The sequence below is a fragment of the Tympanuchus pallidicinctus genome, unplaced genomic scaffold, assembly GCF_026119805.1.
Source record: "Tympanuchus pallidicinctus isolate F22 unplaced genomic scaffold, pur_lepc_1.0 scaffold17, whole genome shotgun sequence".
Lineage (NCBI taxonomy): Eukaryota > Metazoa > Chordata > Aves > Galliformes > Phasianidae > Tympanuchus > Tympanuchus pallidicinctus.
In genome coordinates this window covers 16096609-16115868 of record NW_026294690.1, presented here as the reverse complement: position 1 = coordinate 16115868, position 19260 = coordinate 16096609, and the positions used below count along the sequence as shown (strand labels likewise).

Sequence of the window (19260 nt, the reverse complement as noted above, 5' to 3'; positions counted from 1 at the left end):
GCGTGGTGTGATCTGCGTGCAGCGCTTGTGCTCTATTTTCAGCCCCGAAACGAGTTTCCAAAGGCGAGCCTGAAGATATGGAAGGAAATGAACTGGGAGATGCTTGGCAGAACCTTAGGAGTACGGCGCTTCCTTGTTCTGGGAGCACAGCAACGTGTGGGAGCCCTTGGTGGAAGGAGTCGCGCTTCGGGCGCTTCCTGTTGGTCTCACGCAGTGTAATGGGACAGTCCCAGGGTACAGCCCAGCTCTGTTAGGGAAGGGGTAGGGTGGTCCTCTCTGCAGTCAGGAGTGTGACTCAGTGCTCCTTGTGGGTTCCTTACAACTTGAGATGTTCTGTGGTAGCTGGGAGTATTTGTGCACAGCATGAGGTGAAGACTTGGATGCCTGAATCATACTCTGAATAGCCAAATATGTTCAGCTTTCTCGTGAATCACAATTTCTTTGCTGAACATACTTTCTCCTGTGGTCATCTGCAGTTGAACACTATAATTAATGTGAAGCAATTGATTGAATGCACCTTTGAAAGCATAGTTTAATTGTGCTTGGTTTTAGGGTGGAAGAAGCCAATTCTTGTCACTGGATTCTGAAAATATGGGCAGTGTTCACTTATATCATATCACTTATGTCATATCAAGATTGCATCTTCACAGTTGGGTCTTTACCCAGACTGTCACTTAATTAGAGAGAAATTGCCCAAGCAGGGCCTAACTTAATGCCAGGTAAAGGGAAACCATCTTGTCCTGGACACATACATTAACAAATTGTTCTTATGCTCAGCTGTTGGCATCACTACAGTAATTCTGCCCTTTTTGTTGCTAGCATGGAACTTGGATGCGTTTGAGACCACTATGCAGTGTTGCATCTCTTCAAAGACATTTATTGTGGAGACTGGAATTTGTTAGCTGTGTTGTGTGCATGATGACATTGGACTAAGTGATGAGATAGATATTGGTGTTCTGTTTAGAAGAGGCTGAGATGAGGTTTAATTTTTGTTGCCTGAATATGTTCATGGTTTGTATGATTTGTTTTCACTTTACAGACAGCAAGCTGGTGAGCGGATTTGGGATTAAAATGGTTAATGCTCATTTCTGAGGCTCTCTGTCATACAGAAAATTTGGAAGGGGCTTTAAGTTTCTGTTCAGGTTATTCTGCTCGAATGATAACTTATATTGAGATAATAATGGTGTATTAGAGTTGAAGCACTCTCTTTGGAGAGTGCCAAAAAAAAAAAAGAAGTACCAGATGGGAACAGAATAAGGGACACTCAGCCACATTGTAACGTTCAAAAAGAAAGGAAAAAGAAATTTGAAGGAAAACAACAACAAAAAAAAGGCAGCAAAGAGGGTTCCTTCTGTTTTTATGAGTTGATGTTCTGGAAGGGAAGCGAAGTTGTTGTAGCCCTCGTGGGAGTAGGACTTAGTTCTTCCCACTAGCTTTATGTCATCGCTTGCACTCAGGAAGGCAAGGTGAGTGGTGCCCAGTGTGGGCTGTCACCCAGCAGTGCTGCTGCTGCTCCTGGAAGGCTGAGCAGCCGGTGTGCTGCAGGACAGGGCTGTGCTTGGAGCGAGGCTGGGGTACTGCATACACATCTTTCGGTTGTGGTTACTATGGTTATGGCTTGCTGTGCTGGAAACATGCTGTTGTGCTTGCTTTGTTTGGCTTCTTGTGAAGGCCTCTAACCAGCGGGTCCTGGCTGGGGCAGCACTGTGGGTCTGACTGCAAGGCATTGGTTACTGCTATTGCTATTACTGCTATTATGCCAGTTGTTGAACTGGTGTTCTGACTTGTGTTCTATTATCAACTAAGGCCAGGCGTTAAAAAGAAGTAATTTCCCCTTTAAAATTCAAATCTTTATTGAAGCGACATGAACTGTGTACACCTCAGTAGCTGTTCAGGTTGAGAATAACATCACAAATAGCGACAGAATTAAAAACAGGGAGACATGGAAAGTGGTGCTCTTAGGTTCCTGAGCTGGGACTGCCCACACACAGCCCGAGGTTCTGATTTACCTGCGTGGGTAAACAGCATATTGCTGAGAGTGTGGCACGGGAGGCAGCTCTGTGCTGCATCATGCAGGGAGATGGTGTTCGTCTTTCCGTTCAAGGTTCCTTGATGCTTGAGATTTTTCACATTACTTTTTAAGATATAGGAAGTGAAAATCAGGAAACAATGCATGAACATCCTTCATTATTATTATTATTATTTAATTGAATTAGCTGCTGGCAAGGAAAAATGTCATAATTTTCTGTTCCTGTAAGAGTGATGGGTCAGCAGGTTGCTTCAGACGAGCTGCTGCTGCCAGCTGCATGTGGCTGCATCTGAGTAACTTCTCTGTATAACAGAGAAGGCTTTGTTGCATGCTTATTCACAGTCAGCAGACACAAGTTGCTGTATACCAGGATTCTAGGTGCCAGGGTGCTGAACACCTCTGCTGTTCTGTAAACTGTTGCATAGAACAGGGAACTGTGTGGTCTGATCTGCAGAGCTTTCCGGCACGATAATTACTGGTACACCATGCTTACTGAAGGCTGAAATCCAGATTCTTTGTTCTTTAGAAAACGTATGCATTTTGTGCTACAATCTGCACAATAGTTTCTGTACTGCATGAAAAATGCAAATGGTGGTGGTGACATAGATTTCCCAAATTCCAGCCTGTAGACTTGGCAAAAAACTTGTTGTGAAATCAAGTGTTAGGGTAGATGTGGCTCATCATACATTTGTAGGAAGAGTAGCCACACCAGAGATGGCTCTGGAGGTTGGTGATGCCTGTTGCTGGAGCGGGCTGACCAGGCTTCCCTGTTTGCAGGACAGCAACCACGAGTTGCCCCTGGGTCCTTGAAGTGCCTTGGGTTTGTGCCCTGTAATGCTGAGCAGGACCAAAGACCAGGGACCAGGTAATCAGCAGGGCAGCATTAATGATGTAGGTGATGATCAGACTAATAGGGTTTGTGTCAGGGTTCCAGCAGCAGTCAGTGGTGTAACTGCAGTGCAGAGCAACCTGGGAGCTGTGTGAGGGTCATGGCTCCCCATAGTTCCCACTGTCCCCAAGTCGGTGCAGGTGTCAGCTGTGTGCTGCCTTGAGAGTCTTCCCTTAACCTGCATGAAGCTTGAGCTGTGCTTGTAAGCAGTGTAACAACGTGGACGAACAACAACTGTTGCAATTAGAGTTCAGCTCCTAATAGACTTGACAGCTCTGTTTCCTTCCTCTCCAAAGCCACAGGGAGGGTGTAGGTCTTTGTGGTGTAATGGTACTGCTCTGTACTGGACCAGAGGGTGAGCTGGCAAGTTGCTGAGCTAAAAATTTGGTTGAGGAATGCGGAAGAAACCGAGGTATGAATTACTTGGGACTGTGGGAGCATCAGGTTCTTGCATGCCTTGGTGGTTTTTGTTTAGTTTTTTGTATAAATCATATTTTGAAATTGTCTTTGCAAGACATTTTGCTTAGCTGTGTTGTGTTCCCTCTCTCTTCCTGGCTTCAGCCTGTGAATTGTGTTGCTGTGCATTGCTTGACCCGTGCGCTGCTTGGTGTCCTTGCTCGGATTCGAGCTCTTGCAGCAGTCATGGCATAAGCTGGTGCCTTGCCTTGGGTTGCCACATGTTGTGATGGTGAGCAGCCATTCTTCCTGCCCCGTGCTGAGGACCTCACTGTGATTTGGAGGAGTTGACTCTTTTGCTTCTCTTTCAACCCATGTCTATATCCCAGAGCTCCACTCAGGGCTTTCAGACAATGGTGTGAGGACAACGTGCCGGGGGCTGGCACAGCCTTTCTCCCCATAGGGTACTGAATGCCTGTTTGTTTTCTGTGAATTTCAATCCTGGCGCTTGGGACAAAGCCATCTCAGTTACCTTCTCTTGTTCTTTGTTACATGTACTGCTTGCTGCATCAGTGCACCAGAAACTCATTTGAAAAAATACAGCTGGAGCCTGGTATTTATCAGGGAACTGACTTTTGTCTTTACCTCTGTTCCTTCTGTTGAAGAGTAGCCCATGCAGTGTGGTTGACAACTTCTTGGAAGCTGCTTTTCACTGTTGTCTAAATTTGGGCTGTGTTTTCATGAAATGGGTGGGAGAAAGGGAGCATTATACTTAAGAGTATTAGATGAGGCTGAAAATGGTGGAACAGCAGTTGGGAGCATTTCTTAATTTGAACACTTGTGTCTTGTTTGGTAGCAACAGTAGTACTCAACATGAAATGAGGACATCATGTAGTATTTCTTAAGTGATGTATTCCTCCCCAGTTGCCGAAATAAATCTTTGCAGTGCTTTCTGTAAAGTAATTGTTGCTTTATAAAGTCTGACTACAGATCTCTCTTACCATTGTAGAAAACCTAGGATAAACTCTCAGTTGGTGGCACAGCAAGTTGCCCAGCAGTATGCAACCCCACCACCACCCAAGAAGGAGAAGAAAGAGAAAGTGGAAAAACAAGATAAAGAAAAACCTGACAAAGAGAAGGAAATCAGTCCCAGCGTCACAAAGAAGAACACTAATAAGAAGACTAAGTAAGTTTCAAGGATGCAGTGTTAAATGTGGTGTGACTTCAGCAGTGCTGTTCATCGATTGATTGATTTGAATGTTAATCTAACACAATCTCCCCTCTTCCTTCCCGTTCTTACAGACCAAAGTCAGATATTGTGAAAGATCCTCCTAGTGAAGCAAACAGCATACAGTCTGGGAATACCACAACGAAGACAAGCGACTCAAATCACACTTCAAGGTAACTTTATGGACAACATTAAGCTCTAAATATTTGAGAATTGTATTACATAGCAGACACTGCTCTTTTGGTGGGCTGACAGTACTGTCTAAAGGACAGGCTCTGGTACAGTCAGTATGACAAGACCTTCCTTGGCTGTGCATGTGTAAGCTCTCAAACGCTCTTCTGGTGAGGACAGATTCAAGCATTGGAAATACTTGTTCTGTTAGCCACTCAGTTCTGATTTCATTGCTTAAATCATGTGACACTCGGGCATAATGTGTCTTGGCCGGACTCAATTCATCAGTCATCGTGCTGATCTTGGTCAAATTGTTGCTGCCGTTTGATACCAGTAATGAAGGCTTACTTTTTTTTATTTCCTTACCTGTAATTAAGTCACGGTAATTGTCAGGTAATTCCCTGAGTGTGCTGGAGTTGAGGCTGTGAGCAGATTTGTTGGAATCTTGCTATCAGCAAAAAGCATGAGTGGTGGGTGTTGTTTACCTATCTGAAATGAGCAGCTGTTTATGGAGCGAGGTTTGATCCTAGTCTTGCCTACACTGATACTCTGTGCTTGTTTTCCTTAAGTAGTGTCTTGTCCTCTACTTCATAAATCAAAAATTGGGAATCATAGGTTTTATGTTCTTGAAGAGCCCCTGTGGTGAAGCTTCATGAACCGAGGCAACATTAGTTAGCTGCAAACAGTCATGATGTACATGGGAAGTATGGTTTCCACTGTTGTATTGGCATTAAGATTGGCAAGATGTGGCTGCAGAAAACTGTCTTGGAAGACTGTAAATAATAGAATGAAAATGTTGAACAGTGGCTGTCCTCTATAGAGTAATTCATTTGAATGTAGGAAAGGTGTTGTGAGATTTGTTGTGCTAGAACAAGAAGACAGAGCTGTTTGTGGTGACTCCTGCCAACTGTCTTCCTCAATGCCCAAAGATTTAAGGCTGTATTCTTGGGCTGGTTGTAGAAGTACAGCTTTATTGCAGTGATTTTTCTTTTTTTCTTGTTCTGTTCGAAACAGTGCTTCCTTCAAAGCTTAGGATGCACGAGTCTCAATGCACTTGACTAATGAGATGATGTTATGTTGATAGATTGCATCAAATAATTGTTTTCACTCCTTAAAGGAGTCATTCTGTCGACTGCAGAGTTATGTTTTGTGACAAGACTTTGTCATTTCTAATTAATCCTTAGTATCAGGTCTACCTGGACTATTTTTAAGGGGATACATAATCTCCTTTGAATATTAAACTCTCTTTCAAAATGCTTAAGTGGAACCCAGCTTACAGCTCAGTGCCCTCAAGAGCAATTGTCAGTCATCTTTTCAAGGCCCTGATTTTTACAGAGTTCCAGGTTACCTGTTTTATTGGTATTCATGCCCAAGTTCCTTAGCATTTTTTGGTAACTCTCTGAAGGAGTCCTGTTTGAACTCCTGGTTCCGTGCTTATTTCTGACAGAACCTTTGTTTAATTCTGCATTGTCCTGCACTCTTTGTTTTGAATTGCATTTCTTACTTGTCCGTAAACTTTTTCAGCTATAAAAGAGGATGTGGAGCATCAGTGTGTTTGGTCAGTGGTGGCTTTGGAGAAGCTGTAGCAGGAGCGAGTGTTTGGTGCTGTCAGGAGGTGGAGGCGGCAAGGTCTGTTTATCTGGGCCAGCATTTCTTGGGCTGAGTAAGAGAGAAAACAACTGCCCCAGCCCAATTACAGGAAGAGCTGGGTTTCCTAGAGGAACTCAGGGTTTGAGGAGGAAAATACGTACGTGTACTACGCTTCCGGGAACGTTTACCGCTGCATTCAGTGCTGATGCTGTGGGGCAGCGCTCATCTGAGATGTTATCAAAAGCTGACGGAAACCCCAGAAGTTGCTGAGCTGGCTGCCCTTCCTTGTCACCCACAAATGAGGTGACATCATCTCATCTGGTCTGTGGTTACGTTGCACTTGCTCACTCTAGCAAGTGTGTATGTGCAACGCGTGCATGTGGGCGTGCGTCTCATTGCTGCCGGGTGGAGAAGACTGGGAAGTTTTACCCATGGGTATTTCTGTGTGGTTAGCATTCTGGTTGTGTTCTAAAGCTATTAGAATTGTTGCTCCTGCTGTACTTGTTAGAAATATACAACTTGTTGTATGAAACACCTTCTCGGTTTGATATGAAAATACAGCTTGTGCTGTAGCAGCTTCATTTTTGTTAAGGAAGTCTGCAGCAGTACAGTTGTCTATCCCTGAAGCTGTACATTCATCCTTAATGCTTCTTTCTATTCTGTCTAGTTCTGGAATACCACGTGGATTAACTTTTTAAGGACTTCCTTCTTGTTAACTTAGCACTGCGAGCCAACGAGTATACATGGCAAATACAAAATCAGCTTAATTTTCTTTTTTGTTTAGGCTGCATTAGCCTAATATGCTGCAGACAAAGAGAAAATTGGTTTAAAAGCTGCAGCTATCCTTCCCTCCATCTCTTGGAATAAGGCAGTTCTCAGCAAGCTACTTTTCACTGAAGTATAAAGACTCTCCTTTTTAATTTCCCTACTGAGAATATTCTACTGCTTAAGTCTGACCTTTAATTAGGAGGAAAAGCAGTAAATTGCAGCAGTTGCTGAAGCTGATTTGGAATTGGTTGGCAGCTGGAGGAGTGTCCAAGGTTTCTTGTATCAGAGCTTTGGACCAGCCCCTGAAGCACACGTGGATGTCAGCTTCCTAGAGTCTAGACCCTTATTAGCTGCATTACTAATTGAAAGATAGCACAGCATGCAAATTACTGAGATAATCCTAAGCTATAAATATCAGTTTCTTTTCTATTGTTTTTTTTTTTCCTCTAACCCAAAGAGCTAGCTGCAAGAAATGTTATTGTGTGTTCTGGATGTTATTTCCAATCTCTTTGTTTCCAGAGGGAATGTTCTGAGCGATTTCACACACAGGCTGATTGGGCATCTGATTTGTAGAAGCTTGAAGCCGTTGGAAGAGGAGCCAAGTTGTCCCAGTGCCCGTGTTGTTTGCAGCTGCAAAGCTCCAATATGGGAATGAAAGAGCAGTGTTCAACTGCTTTAATGTGGCTTTGTACTGTGGAGTCACAGCCTTGTCTCATAACATCAGGGAGCATGGGGAGATGGAGAATTTAGATAACAGAACCCTTTCATCCCTCCCTTTAGGGAGGAGATCCCTGGGTCTCCCTGGCTTCTGTCTGCCTGGCTCTGGTTTAGTGTCCTGCTTTCTGGCAGAGATGGTTGAAGATAACTGTCAGCAGCATGGCACCATTTGCTCTACATGACAGGTCTTCCCCCTGGGATGGAACACCCTGCTGCAGGGAGCAGGAGGTCAGACCTGTGTCCTCTGCTGCGCAGCTTTTGCTGCTGCCTGGGTTCTCTTCCCAGTTATTACAGTCTGTGCAGGCAAGTGGAAGGAAGGCCACCAAACTTGTTGAATGCTGTTTTGTTTTGTTTTTTCTAATAAACTCTTACTTTCTCATTTGTTTTCATTTTGTTCATAAACGTTTTCTCATTTATTCTAGACCCAGACTGAAAAATGTGGACAGAAGTACTGCACAACAGCTGGCAGTCACAGTGGGAAACGTCACGGTAATTATCACAGACTTTAAGGAAAAGACTCGCTCCTCTTCCACGTCATCTTCTACAGTGACCTCCAGTGCAGGCTCAGAACAACAAAATCAGAGCAGCTCTGGCTCTGAGAGCACAGACAAGGGCTCGTCCCGCTCCTCCACGCCAAAGGGGGACATGTCAGCAGTCAATGATGAATCTTTCTGAAAGTTGCACATGGAGTTGTGGAAACTATGAATCAGGGTATGAAATTCAAACACTCCACCTGCCCACGCTGCTCACATCCTGGAGAGCCTCTTCTGTGCTTGAACACGCTTCCTTGGACATCGACCTCTTACTGATGCAACCAGGATAATTTCTGCTTGCCGTGGGCATCTGGCCACCAAGGAATTTCTCACCCTAATGATTACTCTTGACACTTTTATGTATTCCATTGTTTTATATGATTTTCCTAACAATCATTTATAATTGGATGTGCTCCTGAATCTACTTTTTATAATATCTGCTGTGCACAATTTTCCATGAACGTTACGACTTTTGTTTTGGGATAGGGAGCGGGTGGGGAGGGAAGGGGGCTTTATTTATTGCATTCACAAACTCCATCCTCTCTCAACATATCCTTTTTAAGTTCAGTCCTTCTTCCAGTTATACTGTGTACTATCAGTTTTGATATAAATTATATATAAATATATATATAAATAAATATATATAAAGGGTTATTTGAAACCAATACATGGAAACGCTGGTGCTTGAAACACTGTGAAGTGAAAACAAAATATTGAGCAGTTAGAGATCTGAGACAGTCCCCTTCTGTGAAAGTGCTGAAACTGAAATGGAACTGGTCGTAGGTGAGGAGTGTTCCTGGAGGTTTGAACCTAGACAGGACCCGTTTTCTTGACTTGTTCCTTCCCCATTTCTTCCCTAAGCAATGGCTAAAGTGTACTGAACACAGTTTGGATGTGAAATCAGAGGATCGCTCCGGGGCAGCTCGTGTTTGCACTGGAGTGACTCGGCTCGGCACTTTGCAGGGTTGTGTCCAACTGGGGCATGAGTGCTCAGAGCCAGGCTGGTGTCAGCACACCCCAATCCACGTGCTTTGGTAACGCGAGCATCCCTGTATCATGCATAGCCAATCCCACAGAAGTTCAGCATTCTTAGGTTTAATGAATTTTGGCTGTTTTTCAAACCTGCATCAATAACTGAGGTAGCTCTAGAACTGGAGTTGTGCTTGGGATTTCAGGCAGCAGTGCTGTGGGGTTGTTTCTCACTGCAGCATGTGCTTGGGTGCCATCAGCTCCATGTCCTGTGCTGTGTGATTGCTGTTCAGCACAATTCCAGCTGTACTCCAGAGCAGCTGAGCAGCACCCAGCGGGGATGTTAGGCATGTGGCAGCAGATGCTCCTGGTGTCCTGCTGCAGAAGCAGTGAAAAACTTTGGTGCTGGGCACTGCTTGTGACCAGCGCCTCCTTCCTTCGTGCTCTGATGTATTCAGGCTGTCATTTTCCTGGCCTGTTAGTGTTGCTTTACAGTTTACCTTCCATGCATTATCCTGCTAAAACACTAGTCTGAAGAGGTAGAAAAAAACCTCTTTTGCTTTTTTTTTTTCTTTGTTTAGTGGCCCCGGAGTGCTTTGCAGTAATTTCAGGCACAGAGGCGGTGGCTTTGGTCAACATTGATGAGTAACTTTGGGATGTGATGAAAGAGTGCCACATTTTTTTTTCTTGTTTGACAACTCCGTGCCGGCTGTTACATTGTGAATTATTTGCTCAGCAAGAGGCGTTTCTCCTTATGGAGGCAACTGGTGTAACCTTTCCTTTAAGATCGGCGTGGTTGTGAGCAGCAGGTGTAGGTTCCTTTCACACAGCGACAGAAAGCCGTGCGCTGCCACCGCTCCTTCCCAGCCTCTGCCCCAGGTCGCACGCGGTGGCAGTGCCTTGGTGGCGGTGTCCCCAGTGCGTTCCTGTGGGCACCCCAGTGTAACTCTGCTGATACCCGCGGTGTGGGCCGTCTTTACCTTTTTAAACATTTTTAAAGTATTTATTAAAGAACCAAAGGAAAACCGGATGCTTCCTGTGAGCATCAAGACAATTTATTATACATAGTTTTAAATACTATGAATTTCTCAATCCACGTTTTAACATTAGTGGGATATTGCAAAGACATTCCTTTTCCAGTTTTTACTATTCCTTTAAGGGTCTCAGGGAGGGTAAACTGGTCAGCCATATTTATTTATTTTACTGAAATGTATTGGAATAATTTTTTAAGAGAGATTTTTTGAAGATGCCCCCGAACTTGTATATTTTGCACTGCTTTATAAGCGATCCATTATCGATTAGGCTTGCGCGCATGGTGCCCATGATCCGGCGGCGCGTGCGAGCGCACAGCACATCCCTCCAGTGGGGCTCTTCCTGGTGCTTCAAGTCAGCCGTGTGCTCCCACTCGTCGTTGAATCTGGGAATTGGTGCAAAAAAAAGCATTGTGTGTACCAGGAAATGGCTTCTTTCTCAAACGGATGGACCTGTAGATGAGCTTTAACGCGGCACCCGGCTACTCATCGGCTACTGGTTCAGGAAGCAAAATCTGGTTTTGGGTGCGCCTCCTTGATAAAGCAGCTTACTGTAAATAAGTGGGAAAATGTCTTTGGGACGAGTGACTTGTAATTCTGCATTTGGTAGGAACTGCTAGCAAAGCATCCAGCTCAGCCGGCCTCGTTGTGCCGTGGGTTTGAAGGACAGCATTCACTTCTGCACTTGGTTTCTGAGCTCAGCGCCCCAAGGCACGCGTCCAGAAATGGGATTCTGTTCACACTGCGTCCGTAGGTTTCCTGCTGTTGTTGGGGAGCGTGGCTAACAACCAAGCCAACAAAACACTAGTCTAGAGGAAGGACCGGGCTCTGGGCGATCAGTGGCACAGAAGCAGGTAAGTAAAGCACAGTGTTACGTTCGCTAAGTTTCAATTTGGCACAGACACACACATACCAACACAGCTTGCCCGACTCACTCAGTTTAACGTAGTTATGCAAAGGAAGAATCCAAAAGCATTTCAGGCAAACAGACTATTTATTTTAATTGGAATACTTGGCTGGTCTCAAATTGGACAGAGCTAAAATGTGGCGGTAGCTTCCATGAGTTTATTTCCACTGAGATTTTTCACCTGCCTTACCAAGATCATTCTCAGTCTACTTTTTTAAGCTCTACCATAAACTTAAATTATTGAAAACTTATTAATTGCTGACTATATAATAACCTTTGCTTGTATGTAACCGAATGGTTTTAAGAGCCAACATTTAGAGTATGACAATGGAGCTGAACAGTTTTTAATGCGCAAGCAGTTCTGTTCTTGTGTATGACTTGTAACCTTAATTTACTGTGTAAAGATGGTTACATTATTTCCTTAGCTTTGTTTGTTGGAGACAAATATAGAATGCTTGTTTAAGTATGTCAAAACATAATCTTATCTTGTGGATTTTTATGTTAATGTATTATACGAGCTATATTTTTCATTTGCCCAGAAAGACAGCTTGTATAACGCTTCTGAAAGTTTTTCCGCTCTGTAAAGTCTTTAGAGCTGACAGTCCTGTTAGGTTTGTTTTAATCTTCATGCTAAAGTGTCAATGGTGGTTTTGTGAACTGGTCAGAAATTCACAGGTCTTAAATGTTTTCGAGAAATTTATATTGGACACTGCTCTTTGTCTAGCAAATAAAAGATGTTAATATATTCCTGTTACTGGCATGTGCACGACTGTTATTAGAAGCCACTTTATCATTTTCCTGCTTTAAATAGAAATGTCTATTTATGAATTCTGCTTGTAGTTTTTTCACAAATAAAATAGTAAAATTTACTTCCATCTGAAAGCTCTCTTTTTTGGGAGATGCCACTGTTTGGTAACAGGGAAGCACTTTGTCTTCCCTTCGAGCTGTCACTGGAGCACCCCAGTTCTGCAGAGCCACGACTGTGAATCCGCCATGTTCCTGAGGGTAGGGTTTGGGGTTTGTGGTGGTGGCTGCAGAACTGGGGTCCTCTTCCTGTGACGTTTTCCCTGTGCTGTGGCCATGGAAGCGGTGAAGCTCCGTGCAGGAGGTGTTGGCGAGAGCCCCTGGGAGCTCCTCTGGTTGCCGTGCACTAACGAATTCCCACGAGTGGGATTAATGGAACTTAAACATAATTGAGGGTCTAACTGTATTTTTGGTGCATAGAAGTGCTGTTACTTTGCAAGCAGTAGTTTGATCCTCTGCTCGGAAACAGGCTGATGTTCCCTGGCTGGAGGCATTTTGTGACCATTCAAATCCAAATACGAAGTTGAAATATGGGAACCAAGTGATTGGTAAAATGCAAAGTAAGAAATCTTATCCAGAGGTCTTTTTTCTTTTTTGCTGGGGAATATGAGACAGTTACTAACCTAAGAGCAATCTGGGTATTTTTGTGTGTGCAGGGGGAAGTGTGTGTTACAACCAGAGGTCGCATTAAAAAAACACTGTGCAAACAGACTCCTAAATGCCTTAACCTCAGCTGGAAGCGAGTCAGAGCGGCGGGTGCCAAGAATAAGAAGCAGCAGGAAAGGCGCTGTGTGGTGCGGCCGTGAGCAGCTGGTGATGGTGGGACAGGCAGTGCTGGTACGGCTCGAGCAGCGCGGGCGGCACAGACTGCCTGAGCAGCAGAGCAGTGAGGAGGCGAGCTGAGGGATGCTGTGGGCAGAGGTGGGGAACGCTTGGGCTGACCGTGTCCACGTGTCCAAGACTCACCTGTTGTGCCACTTTGCTGCTGGGTGGTGCAGTGAGGTCCCTTTGTTGGCTTTGGGTTTGAGGGAAGGAAGTTTTTCACCCACAGGGTGGTGAGGCACTGGAACAGGTTGCCCAAGAAGGTTGTGGATGCCCCATCCCTGGAGGCATTCGAGACCAGGCAGGATGTGGCTCTGGGCAGCCTGGGCTGCTGGTTGGCGACCTGCACACAGCAGGGGGTTGGAACAAGATGATCATTGTGGTCCTTTTCAACCCAGGCCATTCTATGATTCTACTATACGATTCTACGGATGACTGCTTGGTACTGCAGGGAGCCCTTTTCTAGGCAGGGTTGAGGCCAATGCTGATCCTGCCCACATCTGTCTGATAGAAATGTGCTGGAACTGCTTGCTGTGCTTTCTCATTGCTTGTTTGCGTCTCTGCAAAGAACAAAGTGTACACTGAAATCATCAGTAGCACCAAATGGCTGTCATAGAAATCCTGAATCCAAAGCATTACGAGCCATACCTGTGTAATGATCCTGTTTATGGAATAAGATGGAAACTCATGATGACACAGAGGAATCTATATATAACACTGGTCTTCATACAGTATGAGGCTAGAAAATAATGGTGTTATTCCCTGTGCTGCATGTCTCTATCTAGATACCAAGAGGAAGCTCCCACCACGATTATTGGCTATTTCCACTACCTTGAAAATGTCATGATTTTCTATCACCCGTAGCCATATTCCTTCCTCAACTTCTTCTTTAGCATTTGGAGGTGCAAATGCTCTTCCAACTTGCAGAAGATGATGCTCCAGAGCACAGATCACCTCCTTACATCTCCACGTTACATACCAAAAATCTGCAGAGCAGAGGTCTGCCCTGCTCTGCTCTCCCAGCTCAGCCCCATGTCAGTGCCAGCAGGTGACTCAGCACCATGCGAGCCATGTAATGCCAACAGCCTTCGCCTCAACACCGTGAAATTCCCAGCGAAATTCCCAGCGTAGCACACGCTGATAAGAGCACATCAGGAGCTGTTAGGAAGCATTAATCTGTCACAGCTCCTAGAGCTGGCTGGGGCTGGAGGAGGACTGCCGTGCCTCAGAGCTCTGTGCAAATGGCAGAAGAAACACTCATCTTCCAGACTTGAGAAGCGTGGAAGTCACGTTGCCGTATGGGATGCATGTGGCAAAGGCTGCTTACCTGAGGCTGCTGCTCGTGCTTCAGCCCAGGGTGAGGGCTGGGGAGCCCCAGAGAATGTCCCATTTGTCGCAGCAGGGGGCGGAGATCAGCCCGGCAGCTCTGCTGTGTGTGACCCAGCCATTAAATGGATTTAAAAAAAATAATACAATAAACAGTGGTGCACTTACCTCAGGCAATCCATTAGGAGTGTGATTTAGTGCAGGGAGGGCTATAAAGGCAGTTGGTAAATTCTTTGTGCAGCACAAATAACATTCCTACCAGGGAAAGGGGCCCTCATAACGGGGCAGGGAGGGGCCTCTGGTTTAATGAGGCCATCCAGGAGAAGGTGATATAAAATAACAGAGCAGGAGAATATGGATCTTCTAAATCTCAGGAAGGACTCCATCCCCTGAAGTCATGAGACAGACCTCATTCAGTGCTTCTTTAAAGGCAACCAACTGGTGGTTTGTGTGCTGTGACCTGGAGCTCAGAATCTGGCTCTGTATGATTACAGCTCCTTCTGAGGAGCTCTCTTGCACTGGCTGCTGCTATTTTTATCCTCCTTCATCCTATGGGGCATTTCCAAAGGGGAAGCAGCACAGGAAACAGCAGTGTAGGGAACAACAGTTCCTAACTCTGCTCCCTGCAATGATCCCTATGATGAGAAGAAGGGAGTGAGGCACAGCCCTGTGCCAGGCAGAAGCGGCCGGCATCACTCCAACGCAGACCATAAATCAGAGCTGCTGTGAGTTATGGTGCCATGGTGCTGCTCGGGTGAGGGGGAGTCTTTAAATCAAGCAGACCTCAAATAAATAAATAACAGTGCAGCACACGCTGGGTTGCACGTCTGGTTCCCACTGCAGGCGGTCATTTAACTCTGACACGTGGAGTTTCTCTGCGTTACCTGGGCTGCTGAAGTCACGGGAGGGAGAAAGCAAAATTTTTCTGCGCTTTGGTTGTTGTTGCTAAAGAAACCGTTTCATTTGGTTGCCATGTGTGTAGCAAAGCTGGTTCTGTCTGTCTGGATGGCAAGAACTGGAGGAAACAGCTTTGGGAAGGCAAACATGCAGAGTGCTCTGCTGCTTCCCGGCCCCAAGTTCGGGAGTTCTCTTCTTCAGGGGATCTTCTGTCACTCACGCAGGGGATGGGGTGCCTTCCCAAATCTCTACGGCTGAAGGAGCATTGTGCACTGGGATTTAAGCAGTGCTTATGTTGCAACAGTGATGCTCTGCCCTGGTTTGTAAAGGGCAGTGAGCACTGCTGAAGGGAAATGGCTTTGCTGCAAAGTCCCCAGCATAGCATGGCTTCCCTTGGGCAGTTTGAGCCTGCCCAGGCGGGCCTGACAGAATGGCTCTGAGCCCTCTCCTGTGCTGTACCCCACACAGCACACTGAGCTGAGCAGTGGAGCTGTTGTTTTCCCAGCACCTTGCAACAGAGAATAAAATGACTGCACAACTGAGAGTTCAGCTTTAGCTCTGAGCTGCTGCACTGGGAACTTTTCGGCTGAAGTGCCCCTCTTGACCCCAAAGTGATAAAGGCCCATCATCACGTAATGCTGTGTCCCCTGCCTCAGCGCAGCTGTGTGACACCCAGGTCTGCTGCTGTGCGATGTCACATTGCACGTCTCCCCCATTCTCCAGCACAACCCCATGGGGAACCTCTCAGCACTCTTCCTGCTGTGCCACATCCCTGCCCGCTGCTGGCTAAATCCTGCCTCGCAAATCATTGACCCCATAGGTCATAAATGCTCCTTTACGGTCTGTCAAGACAAACTCAATTCTTTACGTGCACCCTAAGTCAGCACAGTAAAACTTTTATGATGTTTTTAATAACAAGAGCTACTGCACATGAACAGCAACTAATTTTTAAAGCCCCGGTATTTCAGCTGAAACAGGCTTTTCCCTCTCTGTGCTGGAAAAACACTCAAGTCAGCGCGTTCAGAAGGCAACGTCTGAAGCAAACCTCTTTGCCTGAACCCCAGCGCATCTTCAGCCCAAAAGAAGCGGGGGATCCCAGAGGCAGCAGGGTGCCCTCGCCCCAGGCAGATGCAGGATGAGTCCCTGCTGCTGTGAGGCTGCAGCGCTGCGAGAGGCAGCGAGCGCTGTGAATGCTCGGGGGAGCTGCAGGGAGGAACTGTTGCTGTCGATCTGCTAATTAAGATTAATGTGCGAGCTGATAAGGATGACTCCGTGCCAATTGCTGCTACACGCCAAGATCCTGTGAGGCAGCGGCGGGTGCGTTCCTGCTTCCTCGGCAGCTGGAGGCCCCAGCGCTGTGCTGGGGCTCAAAGTGGGCTAGGGGGGCGCTGGGGGCTGCCCTGGCAGAGGGAGGGGGTTTAGCTTTCAGGCAGTGTGAAGGCTGTGCTTTGGTTTTGCCCTCTTGTCTCACTAAGCACGGGAAAATGAAGGATGTTAAAAAAGATAGACTTATAGGATGGTGCGTGTATGGTTTCCTCCCCCTGGCCGGGGCTCTATGGGGGCTGCATGTGCCCATGCAGTGGGACTCCAGCAGTTAGGATTTGCCTTGGCCACGGCTGTTGGTGCATTGGAGAAGCCTCAGCAGCAGCCAAAGCCAAGCCTTCTCAACCTCTCTGTCTGAAGTCATACTTAGTGCAAATTTACCCCAGTCCCACGTGCAGAATTAGATAACCTTATCGCTGCACCCTGAGCAGATCAGTAACTCTGTGACTGTCGGCTCCTTTCAGCCAGACGGCATCGCCTAGCAACGTCGCGCTGTCTCTTTGGATGCAGCCTAATTCAGTTTCTGGTCATCCATAACAAAACCTCACGGAGGCATCTGGCACACTGTGCCATGGCTGCAGGTGAGCAGGAGGAGTTAAAGTCTTCATGTGTGAGTATAAAATGGTGGTTTGTGTGCCACCTGCATAGGACGGACCTGAGCCTTCAAGGAATGAAGTCTGCAAAAGGTTTTTACCCCAAATTGCTGTTATGTCTGGAGGTGACTTATGGCAGAGGCTGGCATTGGGCTTGGCATTGGAACCTATGTCAATGGAAAGGCTGAGCATGGCTGAGTGGCGTTGCACAGCCTTGGCTCAGAGTGGGTTAAAAACCTTAATTTTATCATTTAGAATTTGCCTTTAGGATCCAAATACCAGCATTCAGCTGTATTTCCTCTGCAGAGTCCATCCATACAATACAGTAAGTGGGCAGGGTGGTGGTTAGAGGGCATGGCGGTGATGGGCTGAAGATTGGACTTCGTGATCTTGGATATCTTTCCCAGCCTTAATGATTCTGACATTCTGTAAGTCTCTTTGAAATAAACGAAGTGCTGATGTTTCTTTAGAAAGGATTTATGGGCAGTAGGGTGTAGCTCCAGATGGTGAAACACAGATGGAAACCTAAGCGTGAAGCTGGGTGTAGGAACCAGGGCTGTGGTATGGGTGTGTGCCAGGGCCATACCTGTGCCAGCCCCTCCCTGCTGACCTGCTGCATCCCCACGGTGGGGGAAGTGCTGTCCATGCTGCCACTGTTCTCTTAATGCTGCTGAGCACTGCTGGATCCCCAGGGATGGACTCGTGCTGAAGGCTGTGCAGTGCCATACAGCACTTGGGATGAGGATGTTAACATTTAAATATAAGCAATTTCTGTTTGCATGGGTGAGAGCCCTTTACTGCTGCAGAAATGCTGCCACTTACTCAGTGATTGCTGCTGGGGATGGGAACGTGCTGCAGACTTCCCTCCAGGTCTGCACTTTCCCCAGAGTTGTCTGAGCCCTGGGACCAGAGCCAGCACTGCCATCCTGCCTGCACATTCAGTTCAGAGGCAGTGGATGAGGATTTTTTAGGCTCATCCCAAATTGAGATCTATGACTAAAGCTGCACTATTGGCCTGGAGAAACCCACGCCCTTCCCTCTGCCCAAAGCTCCGCTCCCTCTTGCAGTGCACCTCCAGGTGGAACTCTCAGCAGTTCTCCTACATAGCTATGCTGGCACAGAGCATGAAGTCTGCATCCTGAACCCCAGTGAGCACCCAGCTCCTGCAGCTCAGCCTCCTTGCACCCAGGGAACAACAGGGTGGTTTTGGATCTCACCGTTACAACCTCATGCTCAAGAATTACTACTACTATTATTTCCAAGGAAACAAGGACTCATACACATATCTTTTATGTGATTTCTCACATCCGGAGGTTTGCACGTGACTTTGCTGCCTATTTTTAGCTCCTCAAACATCCCTGCTAGGATGAAAGCTTTAAAGAAAACCCACCCTCAAACTGATGAAACACGCATTTGTTTCAGTGCCGAGTTACTGAGTGCAGCCCCACATCCCTGAACAAATGATGGGCTGCTCTGTTTGCTGTCACAGCCTCCAGGCCCCCAGTTTGGGAGGTATACTTCAATCTTGCAGGAAAAGTGTTTGTCCCACACTGCCTTTGGACATGTTATCCTCCCTCCGCCTTTATTCACGTCTGCATTTGCTTTTAGGGAGCAAACCACAGTGCCATGAGATGGGACCAACCCAAACAACTTCCAGCTGCAGGAACAGCCCAGCTGTGAGTGGTTAGAGCTGATCCCTGCCTGGCTGGGATGGCTAAGAGAGCCCACACTAAATCTCTGCAGATCACTGGCTGCGTGCAGCAGGTGGGTGATGGTGGGAGAGAAACCCCATGAGCCCAGAGCCACCACAGAGCCTGGGGTGCTGCAGAGTATGCCTTCACCTTCCCGATTCTGGGGTTGGAACAGCAAATCCTGGTGGTGCTGACAGCCCTAATCTGAGGGAGAGTGACTGCCCTGGTTGGAGGTGACAGTGTGTTGGGCAGAGAGCTGGGGCTGAGCAGGGCTGGCAGCTGTCTGCCTTCAGCATCTCGTTAGCAGCACTGTTATTAAACGTTCTTGGGGGCAGGTCCCTGCTGAATGCTGCTCTGTTGTCTTCCCTTCTGCTCAGGCAGTCAATGAAAACCCTCTGCCTGCTCAGCTGCTATCACTGTGGAGTGCCCCCCATCTTGAGTTCCTGTCCATGGAAGGGACAGCTCTGTTCATCTGAGCACTGTGCATGGATTTACCTTTTCACGCTCTGGTTACAGAGCTTGGAGACCCCACAGCCCCTGGCCACATGCTCCTGAGGTGTGGGCTAATTGAGACAT

General features: G+C 46.7%; 1 protein-coding gene across 1 annotated transcript in view; it reads left to right on the top strand.

The window, feature by feature from the left end:
- Nucleotides 1–12097, top strand: part of RYBP (RING1 and YY1 binding protein) — a 34437-nt gene extending 22340 nt beyond the window's left edge. The window contains exons 3-5 of the mRNA XM_052678759.1: nucleotides 4324–4500; nucleotides 4617–4715; nucleotides 8211–12097. Coding sequence (XP_052534719.1) covers nucleotides 4324–4500; nucleotides 4617–4715; nucleotides 8211–8463 — 529 coding nt within the window. The 3' untranslated portion in view covers nucleotides 8464–12097. The remainder of the gene's footprint in view (nucleotides 1–4323; nucleotides 4501–4616; nucleotides 4716–8210) is intronic.
- The last annotated feature ends 7163 nt before the right edge of the window (nucleotides 12098–19260 follow it).